This window comes from Denticeps clupeoides, chromosome 1 (assembly GCF_900700375.1).
Source record: "Denticeps clupeoides chromosome 1, fDenClu1.1, whole genome shotgun sequence".
NCBI lineage: Eukaryota > Metazoa > Chordata > Actinopteri > Clupeiformes > Denticipitidae > Denticeps > Denticeps clupeoides.
Window position 1 is genome coordinate 14,920,085 of NC_041707.1, and position 16,537 is coordinate 14,936,621.

The window sequence follows — 16,537 nt, forward strand, 5'->3', positions numbered from 1 at the left end:
AGTTACAAACTGATGGCAAGACAGCTCTTTACACTGGTTTAGTCATGTCTGGAAAGATGGAGAAGCTGAAGCTGAAATGTGAAATTGGGCTCATCAGTGGGACCTCCATCATCGCCAGCAGTATGATTGGCTCTGGGATTTTTATGTCGCCTCATTCAGTGATGGAAAATATTGGCAGTCCAGGGGCAAGCCTGGTGATCTGGGCTTGCTCTGGTCTTTTGATCACTATAGCGTCTCTTTGCTATGCAGAAATGGGCACTGTCATCTGTGAGTCTGGAGGAGATTATATCTACATTCTGCGCACGACAGGCCAGCCTGCAGCTTTTCTGTTCATTTACTCAAATGTTTTGGTTCAGACCTCTACCACCCTGTCTGGGATAGCACTAAGCTTTGCCATCAACATTGTGGCACCATTATACGAGGACGACCCTGCACCTGAAGTGGCTGTGAAATGTTTAGCAGCTGCTGCGATATTAACTGTGGCTACTATGAACTGCTTGAGCACCCGCTTTGCTATCAAACTCAATGTGTTGATTTTAGCAGCAAACATTTTTTTCCTGCTTGTAATCGCTGTTGGAGGTTTGCCTTTTTTAGTTCAAACATGTACATTTAACCTACAGCACTCCTTTGAGGGAACAAATTTACATATAAACTCTATTGGAATATCCTTCTTCCAGTGCCTATGGTCTTTCAGTGGCTGGAACCATTTAAATTGCGTAACAGAAGAGCTGAGTCATCCAGAGGTTGGGAATATTTTATTTATCTTTTAATCGGTTGATTGAATTTGCATTGCACTGACACAAGACTACAAGTCTCCGCACATTCTGATGCTACTTTCTTTTCTTGTCACTCAAATAATTTGGGGCAGTGGTAGCCTAGCAGGTAAGGAAATGGACGCGTAATCAGAGGGTTGTCGTTTCAAATCCAGAACTGAGCAAAGCACCTTCCGCACACACTGCTCCCCGGGCACCTTTCATGGCTGCCCACTGCTCACCCAGGGTGATGGTTAAAAGCAGAGGAAATGTTTTTTTGTGTCACTGTGTGCTGTGTTTCACAATGGCGATCAATCCACTTTCACGCCTAGCTGCTGTTCGTGAAATGTAGGAATTAATCTGGATATTTCATTCTTAACACTGATGATTGATCTTTTAACTTCATTGTTAACCATTATTAACCATTGTGCTTAGAAAGGTTTGTGCTGTGTTTCCTGTTAATAATAATAAGCTTGTATTGCATTTGACTAAGATAATCTCTGTGCCACTGGCTTCAATACAAGCCCAAAGCATGATTTCAGGTAGCTTGTACTGATAATGTACTCAGAGCAATAATTACATTTTGACACCGGGTAGTGGTTGGGATATTTTGCACAGCAAGTGCCCTAGGAACATTTTTAGTAATTCAAGTCCTAAAATACAGCTTGTGATTATACACAATTAATCCTAATAATTTGTTAACATCTGTGATTGACCTTTGATATTCATTGTGAACCTTTGTTTTGTGCCGCATTCTGCCGTATACCGTATTCAACAGTAGTGTTTGCATTCGACTTAAAATATAGCTGTCACCTTAAATTCTGAAAATACAAAGGAATGGGGTCATTAAAATATTATTCTCATTATATTGGAAATGCTTAAATAATGCAATCTATACCTTACTCCATGACTGAACATCACCCTGTGACTGTAAATGTAAACTAAAGTATCTACATTAATGAGAAAAAGACAAAAACTGATAAATAATCGAATGAAAATCGATACTGTTGAATGAATCATGGCCAAAAGCTTTACAAATAGGTCACTTTTTAAGACCACTGGATTTGTAAAACACAAACAGGGTTGTCAAATAAGCTCTGCTGAAAAGACATTTTGGCAATCAGTAAGCATCATAAAAAGTTAATATTTACTGAAGACTTTGCCCCTAAACTCCAGTTTTCATAAACCATGTCTTTATAAATTAGTAGAAGAAATGACTGCTGAGGTATTAGATGCAAGGCTCAACATGCAAGGCATTGGCACAAAAAAGCTCAAGCTGAAAAAGGAACTGGGTTTAGTCAATGCAGTCTGTTTGACTGGAGGAGTAATTATAGGTTCTGGGATTTTTATGTCCCCACAGTATGTGCTGGCTTATTCTGGGAGTCCGGGTGCCAGTCTTGTGATTTGGTCAGTATGTGGTATAGTGTCCATGCTGGGGGCACTGGCTTTTGCCGAGCTTGGCACTATCATCAAAGAATCTGGAGGTGAATACATATATATTTTTCGCATCTTTGGATCGTTTCCTGCTTACTTTGTGGCTTTCTCATTTCTGTTTGTGACAAGACCCATGAGCATCGTTGCCAAGGCACTCAGCTTCTCAGAATATGCCATGGCTCCATTTTACGAAGGATGCCCACCACCTAAGCTGGGGGTGAAGACCTTGGCTGTGGCCAGCATTCTGACCTTGGCTACAGCTAACACTCTGAATGTGCGTTTAACAATGAGAATTCAGGTGTTGTTCACAGTGGCCAAGCTAGTGGGTCTGCTTATTATAGCAATTGGTGGGCTAGTGGGCTTGGCACAAGGGAACTTTGGACATCTGGAGAACATAGAAACTTCCTTTGAGAATACACAGCTGGCAGTGAAACCCATTGGAATGGCTTTATACCAGGGCTTTTGGTCCTATTCTGGCTGGGCCACCTTGAATTATGTGACAGAGGAAGTAAAAAAACCAGAGGTAAGAAGATCTCATTTTCAGAAGTTGTCTTCAAGATGTAGATTTTAATGTTCGCCAGAAATATGCTTGAACTGTACATCTATATGTAAATATATTTGACATTGTTTTGAAAATATGTATTGTGTATTGTTATTCAAGCTTGTAACAAATATTATAACCACAAACTGTTATGACATCTCTTCACCCTATTTAATCAAGCATTTGTGGTGTAGAAAAAAAAAACGATTCAGAATCAAGTTTAATCAAATACAAGTTAGATATTGTGTACTGTGTGACATGACAAAACGCAGTGTTCTGGTGAAAAGTTTAACATGCCTTATGTTTTGTATTCTTACCCCAAGAAAAAAATTCCATATGAGTGGAAGAGACATTTCATCTTCAATGGCTTCATACTAGGAAGTGATTCCTGCAGTTCCATACCCGGCCACAGCTTTACAATCAGGAAACTGTAGAGGCGCTGTGGAGTTTCTTTGCTCAACATGAATATACTAGACTGGAACAATTGCATGCAAAGTTTACAGTTTGTTACACATTACATATTTGATGAACTTTATCTAATCAGATGTGAAGGGCCATATCAGGTGACAAACACACTTATACTACAACTCTAGAGTGATAAGGCATTGTCTAACCAGTGTGCTGCAGATAACAATGATAACTACAGACGATAGTTCTTTCTGTTCTGTTCTTTCAATTAAAAAAAAAAAACGCAAAATATTACACGATGCTAAACCCCAAATTTATCTCTGGTGTTCCATAATTAAAGTATAAATTTGTATAAATTTACGATTTATAATTGTATAATGTATAAAATTATAAAATGTATAAAATTACAATTTATAAAATTGATTATCCTACCACTGCTGTGCCGACGACACACAACTCATCTTCTCTTTTCCTCCCTCTGATCTACATGCTGCTTCCAAAATCTCTGCATGTCTAACCGACATCTCGTCTTGGATGGCAGCCCATCACCTCAAATTCAATCCCACCAAAACTGAACTAATATTCATTCCAGCAGATTTTTCACCACATCAGGATCTTGCTATTTACCTGGACAACTCACACCTCTCTCCTTCTACAACAGCCCACAACCTTGGAGTAACAATAGATAACCAACTCTCTTTCTCGACTCACATCAGCAGTCTTTCCTGCTCATGTAGATTCCTTCTCTACAATATCAGACGAATCCGCCCTTATCTGTCAACCCAGGCCACCCAACTACTGGTTCAGTCCTTAGTAATCTCACGACTGGATTACTGTAACTCCCTTCTAGATGGTCTACCTCTATGTACCATCCGACCTCTACAAGTCATACAAAATGCAGCAGCACGACTAATCTTCGACCTTCCGAAATTCTCCCACACCACCCCTCTGCTACGTTCCATCCACTGGCTCCCAGTAGCTGCACGCATCAGGTTCAAAATACTGATGCTGGCCTACAAAGCCAAACATGGAGTAGCACCATCCTACCTCACAGCCCTTATTACACCTCGCACTGCACCTCGTTTACTCCGAGCCTCCAGTACTGCTCGCCTGGTCCCTCCATCTCTGAAGGTAAAAGGAAGACATTCATCTAGACTCTTCTCCGTCTTGGCCCCTCGGTGGTGGAATTAACTTCTTTAAAGAATATTTAGATTAACTTGTAACTTTCTTATTGTCTAACTTATATACAGAATCTACAACAGAGTGAATAAAAAGATTGTATTCATAGTTGGGGGTCCTAATGAACCGGAACTGATCCCTTCATCGATGGTAACTTGAAAGCACATTGTAAGTTGCTCTGGATAAGGGCGTCTGCCAAATGCCTTAAATGTAAATGAAATAGCATTTATTTCTAAATGAATAGCATTGAGCATCCCTAGTGGTGTAGTGGTTTGTTTCGACGCTTCCACCGCTGCAACCCCGGTTCAATTCCTGGTGAGGGGAGTGTTGTGAAAGTTTCAAATTTTCCAGGGGCAGTGGTGGCCTAGTGGTTAACACACTCGCCTATGAACCGACCCGGGTTCGAATCCCACTTACTACCATTGTGTCCCTGAGCAAGACACTTAACCCTAAATTGCTCCAGGGAGACTGTCCCTGTAATACTGATTGTAAGTCGCTCTGGACAAGGGCGTCTGATAAATGCTGTAAATGTAAATGTAAATGTTAAGGAAGCAGCCCCCATAATCAGAAGGTTGCCAGTTTGAATCACGAGTCACCAAGGTGCCACTGAGCAAAACACCGTCCCCACACACTGTTCCCTGAGCGCCTGTCATGGCTGCCCACTGCTCACCAAGGGTGATGGTTAAAAGTAGAGGACACATTTTGTTGTGTGCGCCGGTGCTGTGCTGCAGTGTTTCACAATGACAATCACTTCACTTTCACTTCACAACCAAGCTGCGATACGGCCAGACTCGAGGAATTATCACATTAATCTAAAATCACACTTGTCTTCCCACCTGTGAAACTTCACACATTTGCATTCTAACAGCGATTGAATGTTTATCTGGGAGGAAAGTGAGAGAGATCTGCACAAAAACCTGTCATCTAATTTGTGCCTTTTCCAGTAGATTTTCAGTTACTGTAGTAAATATTGTCCATATTCAGTTTGTGTGTAATCTTTAATTCTCTTTCTGAACGTCTGAAAGTTTGATTTAAAGAGGCACTTACCCCTCTTGCCCCAGCATAGAGTCGACCCCATTATACAGTGCAACGTACAATCACAAAAACAAGTCACATCTGCAAAAAAGGGTGCCAACCCAGTTTACCCAGAAGTAGTTGAACTGTTAACAAGCTTAAGTTGCTACAAAATCCAGCTACTACTTGTTTTTTAATGTAGAGCGTGCATCCTGAGTCAAGTCTTGAAAGACTTCATATTGCACAGACACGGTTCAAATTTAGACATCAGTGACTATCCTAGATAATAATATGCTTATATACCTACTTTACCTTCTGTTGTTTAAACCAATTCAAAATAGAAATGTGAAGAACTGATTAGTATTTCCTCATCTCATGATTATTTCTTATTTTTTTGATAAGATACAGGCAATATAATGAAAACAATAAATGCAAATCATGTCAGCATGATTAAAAAGGCATCAGTCTCTAATTAAGTATATGAAATAATGAGCAGAATTTCAAAAGAATTTTGTACATGTACATTTACTTGAAAACAATCATTAAAAACAGATTTGACTTGACACCATCATATCAGTAAGTTAATATTTACCAGGGACTTTGCACCTCATATTTCTACACCTGTGGGTCTTGGAGTATTAGCAGAATACCTCTCAGAAGCGCACAATCTCACATTAGTCGCCAGCAATGAAAGGCTCAGAAACTGAAAAACTAAACCTGAAACGGGAAGTGGTTTTTTTAGTTAGTGCCGTTTCACTGATTGGGGAATCATCATAGGATCTGGGATTTTCATGTCACCCCAGTATGTTCTGGCTAACGTTGGAAGCCCTGGTGCAAGCCTGGTGATCTGGGCAGTGTGTGGAATAGTGTCTACCCTTGCAGCTCTGTCTTACGCCGAGTTGGGCACCATCATCAAGGAGTCGGGAGGTGACTTTATCTACGTTCTTAGAATTTATGGAGCAATTCCTGCATTTTTTGTGGCTTTCACGTTTGTGCTGGTGGTGAGGCCAATGGGCATCACAGCAATAGCACTCAGCTTCTCGGAATACGCTGTGGCACCATTTTACCCAGGATGTACGCCTCCTGAGCTGGTGGTGAAGAGTTTAGCTGTGACCGGCATCCTGGTGGTATCCATTTCCAACATTTTGAATGTGCGCTTCACTATGGCTATTCAAGTGGTCTTCATGGTGGCCAAGGTGGTTGGTCTACTGATCATAGCCATTGGAGGGGTGGTGACCCTGGCTCAGGGGAACTTCGGATCCCTGCAGAATACAGAGACTGCCTTTCAGAACACTCAGTTGGCAGTGAGCCCTATAGGAATGGCTTTATACCAGGGCCTCTGGTCATTTGCTGGCTGGTACAACTTGAATAATGTAACAGAAGAGTTAAAAAAACCTGAGGTAAGATCAGCCTATTTTCTGTTGTTGCTTCTGGGACCCCCCTGTCCTGTGAAATGTGTTTTAAGATGATCAATTTACCTGAAATATCACATGCCCAGACATGATCTTTTGCATAATATGCACAATAAGAACATGTGAGAATAGGATACTAATCGTTTGCGATTAAATTTTATTCACAATCCAACCCTGTTTTATTGGAAATGTAAAAGTTGACCATTACTGCATACCACCTGGCTCACATTTACTCAAAAAACTTCATCAATGCACCAGATTTGTTCAGCTGTTTGAGTGAGTGAAGTGATTGAGAAACACTGCAGCATACAAAGCTCTGCATTTAACCCATTGCCTAAGTGAGCAGTGTGTGGGACGGTGCTTTGCTCAGTGGCACCTCAGTATTACCTTGGCGGTTCAGCAACCTTCTGATTTCGGGTCCACTTCCTTACCCGCTAGGCCAACCAGTGCCCCATGAGAACTGCCTAGAAATAATTATCATACAAACTGCTCTTCCAGCATATATGCATAACTTTCTGGAGTGGCCGACACAGTTCAACTTTAGACATCAGTGACTATCCAAGATAATATGATGCTTATATACCTACTTTACCTTCTGTTGTTTAAACTAAACCAAAATGAAAATGTGAAGAACTGATCAAAATTTCCTCATCTCATAATTATCTCTGGCTTTTTTTAAATAATCTACAGGCAATTTAATGAAAACAATAAATGCAAATCATGTCAGCATTAATGCGCAAATTAAAAAGGCATCAGTCTCTAATTAACTAGATGACATAATGAGCAAAATTACAAAAGAATATTGTCATGCCTATATTAATCAATACAAGTGCTTTGCCTGAAATGTACATTTACTCGTAAACAATAATTAAATACATATTTGTAAGACTGGACATCATCATATCAGTAAGTTAATATTTACCAGGGACTTTGCACCTCATATTTTCTACACCTGTGGGTCTTGGAGTATTAGCAGAATACCTCTCAGAAGCGCACAATCTCTCATTAGTCGCCAGCATGAAGGCTCAGAAACTGAAAAACTAAACCTGAAACGGGAAGTGGGTTTGGTTAGTGCCATTTCACTGATTGGGGGAATCGTCATAGGATCTGGGATTTTCAATGTCACCCCAGTATGTTCTGGCTAACGTTGGAAGCCCTGGTGCAAGCCTGGTGATCTGGACAGTGTGTGGAACAGTGTCTACCCTTGCAGCTCTGTCTTACGCCGAGTTGGGCACCATTATCAAGGAGTCGGGAGGTGACTTTATCTACATCCTTAGAATTTATGGAGCAATTCCTGCATTTTTTGTGGCTTTCACGTTTGTGCTAGTGCTGAGTCCAATGGGCGTCACAGCAATAGCACTCAGTTTCTCAGAATACGCTGTGGCACCATTTTACCCAGGATGTACGCCCTCCTGAGCTGGTGGTTGAAGAGTTTAGCTGTGACCAGCATCCTGGTGGTATCCATTGCCAACATTTTGAATGTGCGCTTCACTATGGCTATTCAAGTGGTGTTCATGGTAGCCAAGGTGGTTGGTCTACTGATCATAGCCATTGGAGGGGTGGTGACCCTGGCTCAGGGGAACTTCGGATCCCTGCAGAATACAGAGACTGCCTTTCAGAACACGCAGTTGGCAGTGAGCCCTATAGGAATGGCTTTATACCAGGGCCTCTGGTCATTTGCTGGCTGGAACAACTTGAATAATATAACAGAAGAATTAAAAAAACCTGAGGTAAGATCAGCCTATTTTCTGTTGTTGCTTCTGGGACCCCCTGTCCTGTGAAATGTGTTCCAAGATGATCAGTTTTCCTGAAATATCACGTCCAGGGACAATCTTTTGCATAATATGCACAAAAAGAACATGCGAGTAAAAGTTACTAATCCATTTGCGATTAAATTTTATTCGCAATCCAACCTGTTTTATTGGCAATGTAAAAGTTGACCATAACTGCATACCACTGGCTCACATTTACTCAAAAATCTTCATCAAATGCACCAGATTTGTTCAGCTCTTTGAGTAAGTGAAGTGATTGAGAAACACTGCAGCATACAAAGCTCTGCATCTAACCCATTGCCTAAGTGAGCAGTGTGCAGCCATGAATGGGGAGCAGTGTGTGGGGACGGTGCTTTGCTCAGTGGCACCTCAGTGTTACCTTGGCGGTTTGGCAACCTTCTTTATTACGGGTCCGCTTCCTTACCCGCTAGGCCAACCAGTGCCCCATGAAAACTGCCTAGAAATAATTATCATACAAACTGCTCTTCCAGCATATATGCATAACTTTCTGGAGTTGCCGATGACTATAAAGATAAAAAGCCATTCGGATTGATTGTTGAATAGGCAGTAAACAATACAAAACTAAAGAATCATGACAATTTAAAGAAAACATGTTTAATTGGAGACTATTTAACATAAAGTTCTTTATAAAGACTTTGTTTAATTTTTTTGACGTTGAATACAACAATTTGACGTTACTTCAGCCACATTTAAATGCTAAAGTCGTTCACAGCAAAGGTCATTGTTTCTACCAAGTCCTGGAACTGGAACATTACATTTACAGCATTAATCAGACGCCCTTATCCAGAGTGACTTACATACAGTCCTCCTGGAGACACTCAGGGTTAAATGTCTTGCTCAGGGACACAATGGTAATAAGTGGGATTTGAACCAGGGTCTTCTGGTTCATAGGTGAGTGTGTTACCCACTACCACCCAACTGAACACTAAGGACTGGATTTGGGAACCACTGCCTTACAGTGAACATTAAGGTTCCATACATTCCTACCCCACATATAAGGCACGTTGGTCCAATATTCATAAATAAGCTCCAAAATTAGATTTTTCCAAAATAATAATATGTACATGATGTTTCGCTAAACTCAATGCAACAACTCAATGTGCAAAAAAGGCATGCACAGATGCAATGATTTCACTGTTTTCATTACAGTCCCATTTTTGCTAACAGGTGAATCTGCCCAGAGCAGTAATGATTGCCATGCCTATGGTAACGGCCCTCTACCTCCTGGTCAATGTGAGCTACCTGGCTGTATTGACCCCACGTGAGATTATGTCGTCCACTGCAGTTGCTGTTACATGGGGGTAAAGTACTGTCTGGTTTAAATGTATATTTTCATTTTGTTTACATATAAAGTACTTTGCCTGCCCAGGGGAGATTCAGGAAGGTGTGAAAAATGCTATATTAAGGTGTATGATCAATCAGGTATACCAAAAAGGTGCTAAAAACATTTAAATTGAAAAATAGTCATTTAGCTGTGAAGGTAAGGTCTTTTTTGGACAAAGCAGGGTTTCAAGATGTGCTGTATAAACTCTTTTGAGGAAGCACAAAGAAATGGGCAATGTTGACGAGCAGTACTCAGCCAGGAATACAGACAGCAGTAATTTCCCTTCAAATCAGAAGATGTCTAGCAGTGTCACATGATGCTCCTTGTCAGCATCATGTGATGGGAATGGGAAAACTGTGACAGGTGATTCATGTCCTATTTAATCAGCGCCAACCTGGCATCCTCCTTCAGTTATTGGGTCTCAAGCCTGACTCACTTCATGTCTAGTAAGCCCAATCTAAATCATATAGCTTGTACGCTGCACATGTTGCCTGATCATTGGCGCTGAATTGGGGTGCAAAAAGTGGCAGCATGTGCACTGGACTGAGGATTCAAATTTTTAAATAGTTTGCTCTAGCTATCAGTTTGACTGCCTAAGGCCTGAAGAGTGGCACAATAATGAGGGTCTGCAGGCAACAGTTAAGCATAGTGGAGGTTTGGGACTGCATTTCTACAAATGGAATTGGAGATTTGATCACGATTAATGGTGTCCTTAATTCTAAGAAATACGGGTTAATACTTATACATTGTGCAATACCATCAGGAAGATCTCTAGTTAGTTCTCCAAGATGTTTCAACCTACAAGCAGTGCTCCTTCAAAAACTGTGTGCAAGCGTACCTAGAATTATTAATGCTGTTTTGAAGGCAAAGGGTGGCCGCACAAACTCTTCATTTGATTTAGATTTCTCTTCTGTTCATTCAATGCATTTCGTTAATTGAGGAGGTCAAACAATTAACGCTTTCATTTTTCAAAGCATTCTTATTTTATAGCATTTTTCCACACCTAACTAAATCTGGCACAGTACTGTATGTCACTGAAGAACTAAATTATGTAACAAAATGTGCTAAATACATAATTAATCGTGTTTAACAGATTACAGAAGAAAGGTATACCCTTGAACTGGTGGGGTACCACAAATTACATGCAATATGTTTACAGGAATAAAGTGCTTGGCAGATGGGGGTGGCTGATGTCAGTGGCAGCTGCACTGTCAGCCTTTGGCTCATTGAATGGCTCATTCTTCAGTGGGGGGAGGGTGTGCTTTGTGGCAGCCAGAGAGGGACACATGGTAAAAAAATCATCTTCAAAAAATGACACAACTCAATCAGCATTTTAGTTAAAACAACTTTCACTCTTTTGTCTGTTATTATCTCCCTTTTATTCCAGCCAGATATACTGTCTATGGCCCATGTGCATCGCCTCACTCCTTCCCCAGCCCTTATATTTACCACAGCAGTCTCCCTTATCGTTTTGATTCCTGGTGACTTTCAGAGCATCATTAACTACTTCAGGTATCAGTCCTACATGCAGCATACACGAACAGAATTTGTATGTAACAAATGTGCATGTAGATGCTACTAATTTTTATGACTAATAGAGCAAAACACTGTATTTATTAGCTGAATTACCTTGACCTTGTTACCACAAGTCAATACAATAATTATATATTTATATGTAGCTTCACAGCCTGGTTCTTTTATGGCATCACCTTATCGGACTGCTGTATCTCAAGATAAAGAAACCTGATCTCCCCCGGCCATACAAAGTAAGTAGCACTTGCAAAGTTTGGTCCACTTCTTTGCAGCTTAGAGCTCACTTGCGTCTTATCTATCTGATTAAAATATATATCATATTTGTAAGTATTGTGCAAATTGTGACACGCTCATGAAAAATACAGATTAAAGTTTGCATGAAGAAATGATTTCTGTTCAACCACTAGGTAGCAGCACTGTCATGCAGGCCACGTATTCTGTATCAAATTGTGTTTTCTTAAATTAATAAGTACCAAAATGTGGTTTCTTCCTCTTAGATATTTTGATAATAACCAAATTAATTAATTACATGCATGTGCTCCTCTTTCAGGTTCCCATTATCCTTCCCATTGTGGTTCTGCTGGTTGCTGTGTTTCTTGTTTTAGCCCCCATCATCGATGACCCCCAGATTGAGTACCTGTACGTGACCCTCTTCATCTTCAGTGGCATCATCATTTATGTGCCCTTCATCCACTTCAAAATCTTCCCTGGCATTCTGAATAAACTGACTGTCTTCCTCCAGCTTTTCCTTGAGGTGGCTCCAGCAGAAAAAAATCTATGATAAAATGAAACTGAATGTTCACACGACAGTTTGTGACATATATTGTGGTGGCACTATCATTTTTTTTAATTACACATTAAACTAAAAAAATGCTATCCACATGAGGTATAACCAATAGGTTTTTTATGTATTTGATTATTTTGTACTAATGGGAAATGAGTAAATTGAACAAAATATGAAATGAGTGAATTGAAAAAAAGTACTGAAAAACATTGACATAAATGGTTGTTATTTGCTGAGATCTGCCTGATCTTTCAGAAATGTTTTTCTGTTTACCTTCTATAATTTTATGAGATATGGAATATATTGACCAGTAGGGGGAACACAACAAAAGTTATAGGCTCCAGAACAATTGTCTTGTCTAAATACATGAAGTTACTGGCAGCGCAAAAACAGATTAGAATTAAATCTGCAGTGAAAATAACAATTTCCTTGTGCACAAAATTAATGTTAATCTCTCACATGATGGATTTCTTGACAAACCTGCATTGTCTGTGTGATTCCATTGTAACTTTATGTTTTTTGTGTTACATTGTGTTTGAATTAAAGCAGAAAAGGACAAGTTCACTGGTTCATTTCCAGAGCTAAATGTTACATTTGGTTGTTTTAACCTAAATCCAGACGCATTTGTAAAACACATTTCACTGAACAGGGCAAATTTAAGTAAATTAATTTTTTTCAGACTTAAATCATATAACCTAGAGCATAGAGAACTCTGTGAGGTAATGTCACTGTTGAGTTTGTGTATTGTGCTACAATAAACTTCTTTACTTTTATAATTTTGACAATATGACTCTAGTAATTGACTGCACACTAAAAGCAGATTGTAAGTAGGTTCATTGAACAATTACTTCACAAGTCCGTCTGAATAGGCAAAGGGTGTGGAATCAACATGACTTCACATCATGTATTGTAGATGCTGTATCTTTAGTATGCAAAGCTCATTAACATTGGGGAGAACCCCATGTAGAGACTAAAACCACATCAAGTTTTTTCCCAGATAACCCACAGCAAAACAAAGCATTGGGGGCATATGTCAAGGGAGAAATATTGCTTCAGGAAAGGCCTGCAGCTGCATCTGACTATTGCTATGGAACAGCAGGCTCCCTAACTCAACATGCTCTGTTCCAAACATAACTCCCTTTGACTCCCCTCCCAAATGTGTGCATTTCTCTGTGCACAGCAATGCAATATTTGGCTTTCCATATCTGATCCAAAACAAAATCCCTCAAATTTACATTGCTCCAATTAAATGCAACATATGTTATATTGAATGTGCATTTGATTGGTAAAAAAGGGTAATTTCTGATGTTGAATCAGCATGTTATGCACAGAGTTTATAAAAGTTCTACACAAATCACTGTGAAAACCGAGACACAAGATCGGCAAGCTCTAGACAGTACTACAAAGGACTTTGTAATAATGGTAATGATAAAAACTGTTTGTACTAGAGGAATGATATGCATTATAAGGATACATTTAAGTGTTTAACAATAATAAGATGACCATTTAAATAATATGTTTTGACACCCCTCTAAACCCTACAAGTCCCATGATTCCAAGTGTCCGTCCCTTTCCCGGGGCGGATTGTGCGAGTCCTCGTGGCCCAGCCTAGCCTCTCCTATTCCAAGTGGGAGGGGGAATTCTCCGGCCAATCAGAAGAGCGCTGCACAGATGTGACCTCACCACACCGCATCCCATTGGGTGGCTATATTAAGAACGCAGCGATGCGCTTTAAAAGGAGCTGCGCTCACATTTCGCCGAGATTTCGATGCGAGGCGTGTTCTCCCACGCAGCGTCTTTGTAACCTGTTCACGCAGAACAAGTTTTCACGACTACTTTGGAGCCCTCTTTTCATTATAAATGGCCGCTATTCGGAAAAAACTGGTGGTGGTCGGAGACGGGGCGTGCGGGAAGACCTGTCTGCTCATCGTGTTCAGCAAGGACGAGTTCCCCGAGGTTTACGTGCCCACGGTCTTCGAGAACTACGTGGCGGACATCGAGGTGGACAGCAAGCAAGTGGAGCTGGCCCTGTGGGACACGGCAGGGCAGGAAGACTACGACCGCCTGCGGCCCCTGTCCTACCCGGACACCGACGTGATCCTCATGTGCTTCTCCGTGGACAGCCCGGACTCGCTGGAGAACATCCCCGAGAAGTGGGTGCCCGAGGTCAAGCACTTCTGCCCGAACGTGCCCATCATCCTGGTCGCCAACAAAAAGGACTTGCGCAACGACGAGAACGTGCGCAACGAGCTGGCCCGGATGAAGCAGGAGCCGGTGAAGACCGAGGACGGGCGGGCCATGGCCGTGCGCATAGGCGCGTACGACTACCTGGAGTGCTCCGCCAGGACCAAAGACGGGGTGCGGGAGGTGTTCGAGACGGCCACCCGCGCCGCGCTGCAGAAGAGGTCCAGGCCGGCCGGTGGCTGCGTGAACTGCTGCAAACTGCTGTGAGCTTTTCCCCCCCTTAAAAAAACGCTGAGGGCGAGACCCCCTTCTCCTCCGGACGCGACGTGCCAAGAAAATGTCCACGGCTCGGCGAGAGGCCGTCTCCTTTGTGAATTGTTGGGGTTTTGGGAGGGGAGAGGACGCGCACCCCCTAAAAAAGGGGTGACCGAGTGACCACTGTGTGGGGGTGGACACCGATCCCCACCACCACCGCCGCCGCCACAAAATACATTCAAGCTGCAGAGTGGAGACAGTGGGGTCCTGGTGACCTCGAACAAAGAACAAGTGACCTCGGTTGACAGCAGCCGAAGTGAAGGCAGGACTGTTCTTTTGTTGGACGAGAAACGCCGTGCATGCTCTCGGACTGCTGGAGAGAGAGAGAGAAGGGGGGGGCAGTCGCACCCCACCCACAACCAACCCCGACATTTCAGATCCTGCTTTTTCACCATTTTTAAGTGGGATCTGTGGACGAGAGAGAATGCTACGCGCATTCCAATGACGTGTCCGTATTTATTTCGCTACAGTCCGTGTCGTTTGCAACCCCCGCATGTGAAGTTCGTTGCGTGCGGCGGGTCACGTTTCGACGTGTCCGCTATTTATTGTGACCGACGACGAACATTTACTCTGTGAAAGAATCCCCGCCACGCGTGACGAGGGCGCGGGCTTCTGTAAGGTGGTCGCCGACTTCTGTTTCGGCCATTCGTCGGTGACCCGGAAGCTGTCAGATGCTTACACGCGTCCTTTCTTTCTCGAGGGTCGCTTTAAGTTGCCAGATCTGTGAAAAGACACCCCACCCTCCTTCTACACACACGTACCTGTATATGCATATGAGTTTATGGTGAGTTTGACCATAGACCCCAAAAAATAAAACTACTTTTTAAAGTTAATCGGGCAACAGAAATGGGACAATTAACGAAGAAAGAAAGCGATTTTTATGGGGTGGACCTGGCAACACTCGCGTTTCAATTATATCGCTGCGTGGTTTCCCTTTGCTCGGCCTTAAGGACTGCGGTTTCCTTATTTAATTAAAAATATATGGATATGATAAATATTTTTAAAACCAACGCCACGATTGCACTGTAAGATATGTGTGGTTGCGCTTAAATCGGCGGAATGTCTCCCAAAAGCTTGTCTGTGTGTGTCATTTGATTACCTTCGCTGTTTAAGAGGGAGTTGAAGTTGCTGTGTATTATTTGAGAGTTATTTTTATGCGTCTTAAAGTCTGTGCTGCCGAGGTTTTATTCATCTGAAAACTGACTGGTCTGTTACAGGTTTGACGTGCAAGTTTACACAAGCCCGGTGACTGTATGGACTGTATTAACATTTGCTTTTTTTTTTTTTTTTTTCAAATAAATAAAACCAATCGAGTAAGCTTTTCTATTAAGCGCATTCATCATTCAGTACTTATTCATTAAAACCCGTCTATCGGTTCAGGCTTTGTTCGCCTGGGTGGGGTCTTCGGATGAAGGCAGCGGTCTGCCGGGTCCTAACGCCGGGTGGGGGGCGCTTTCTGTTTCAGCGCCGTATAAAATGACCGCTCCCACTGAATTAAATGTCGCGTGAATAATGTGGACCTTGAACGACCACGGTTGTGTGTTATCCCATTAATCCGAGAATCGTTTTCAGATCCAACCGCTACAAATACTCGTACGCGTTGACTGTGGAGAAAAATTCTTCTGTCCAACCACTTTGCCGACTGTATCCTTTCTTGACCTGCACACGTAACATTTTTTTTTTTGCACCATATCGCTTGCCGATTGTGCTAGGGGGCTGCAGCCTTGCATGGCCATTGTTCTCAAAACTATATTCGTTTAAGAGAAGTTCCCATGATGCTGCTGGTGGAAGAGATGCTGATTCAGGTTCACTGACAACAACATCTTTACTTGAACGACTAAAAACATACCAATATCAAACCAGG

General features: G+C 41.9%; 1 protein-coding gene and 1 pseudogene across 1 annotated transcript; both read left to right on the forward strand.

The window, feature by feature from the left end:
* The first annotated feature begins 753 nt into the window (after positions 1-753).
* On the forward strand, positions 754-12,956 carry LOC114786600 (b(0,+)-type amino acid transporter 1-like; annotated as a pseudogene).
* A 958-nt stretch (positions 12,957-13,914) lies between these two features.
* Positions 13,915-15,940, forward strand: LOC114797768 (rho-related GTP-binding protein RhoB). The gene has a single exon (XM_028992864.1). It carries the CDS (start codon positions 14,035-14,037, stop codon positions 14,623-14,625), a length of 591 nt encoding a protein of 196 aa, XP_028848697.1. The 5' UTR covers positions 13,915-14,034; the 3' UTR covers positions 14,626-15,940.
* The last annotated feature ends 597 nt before the right edge of the window (positions 15,941-16,537 follow it).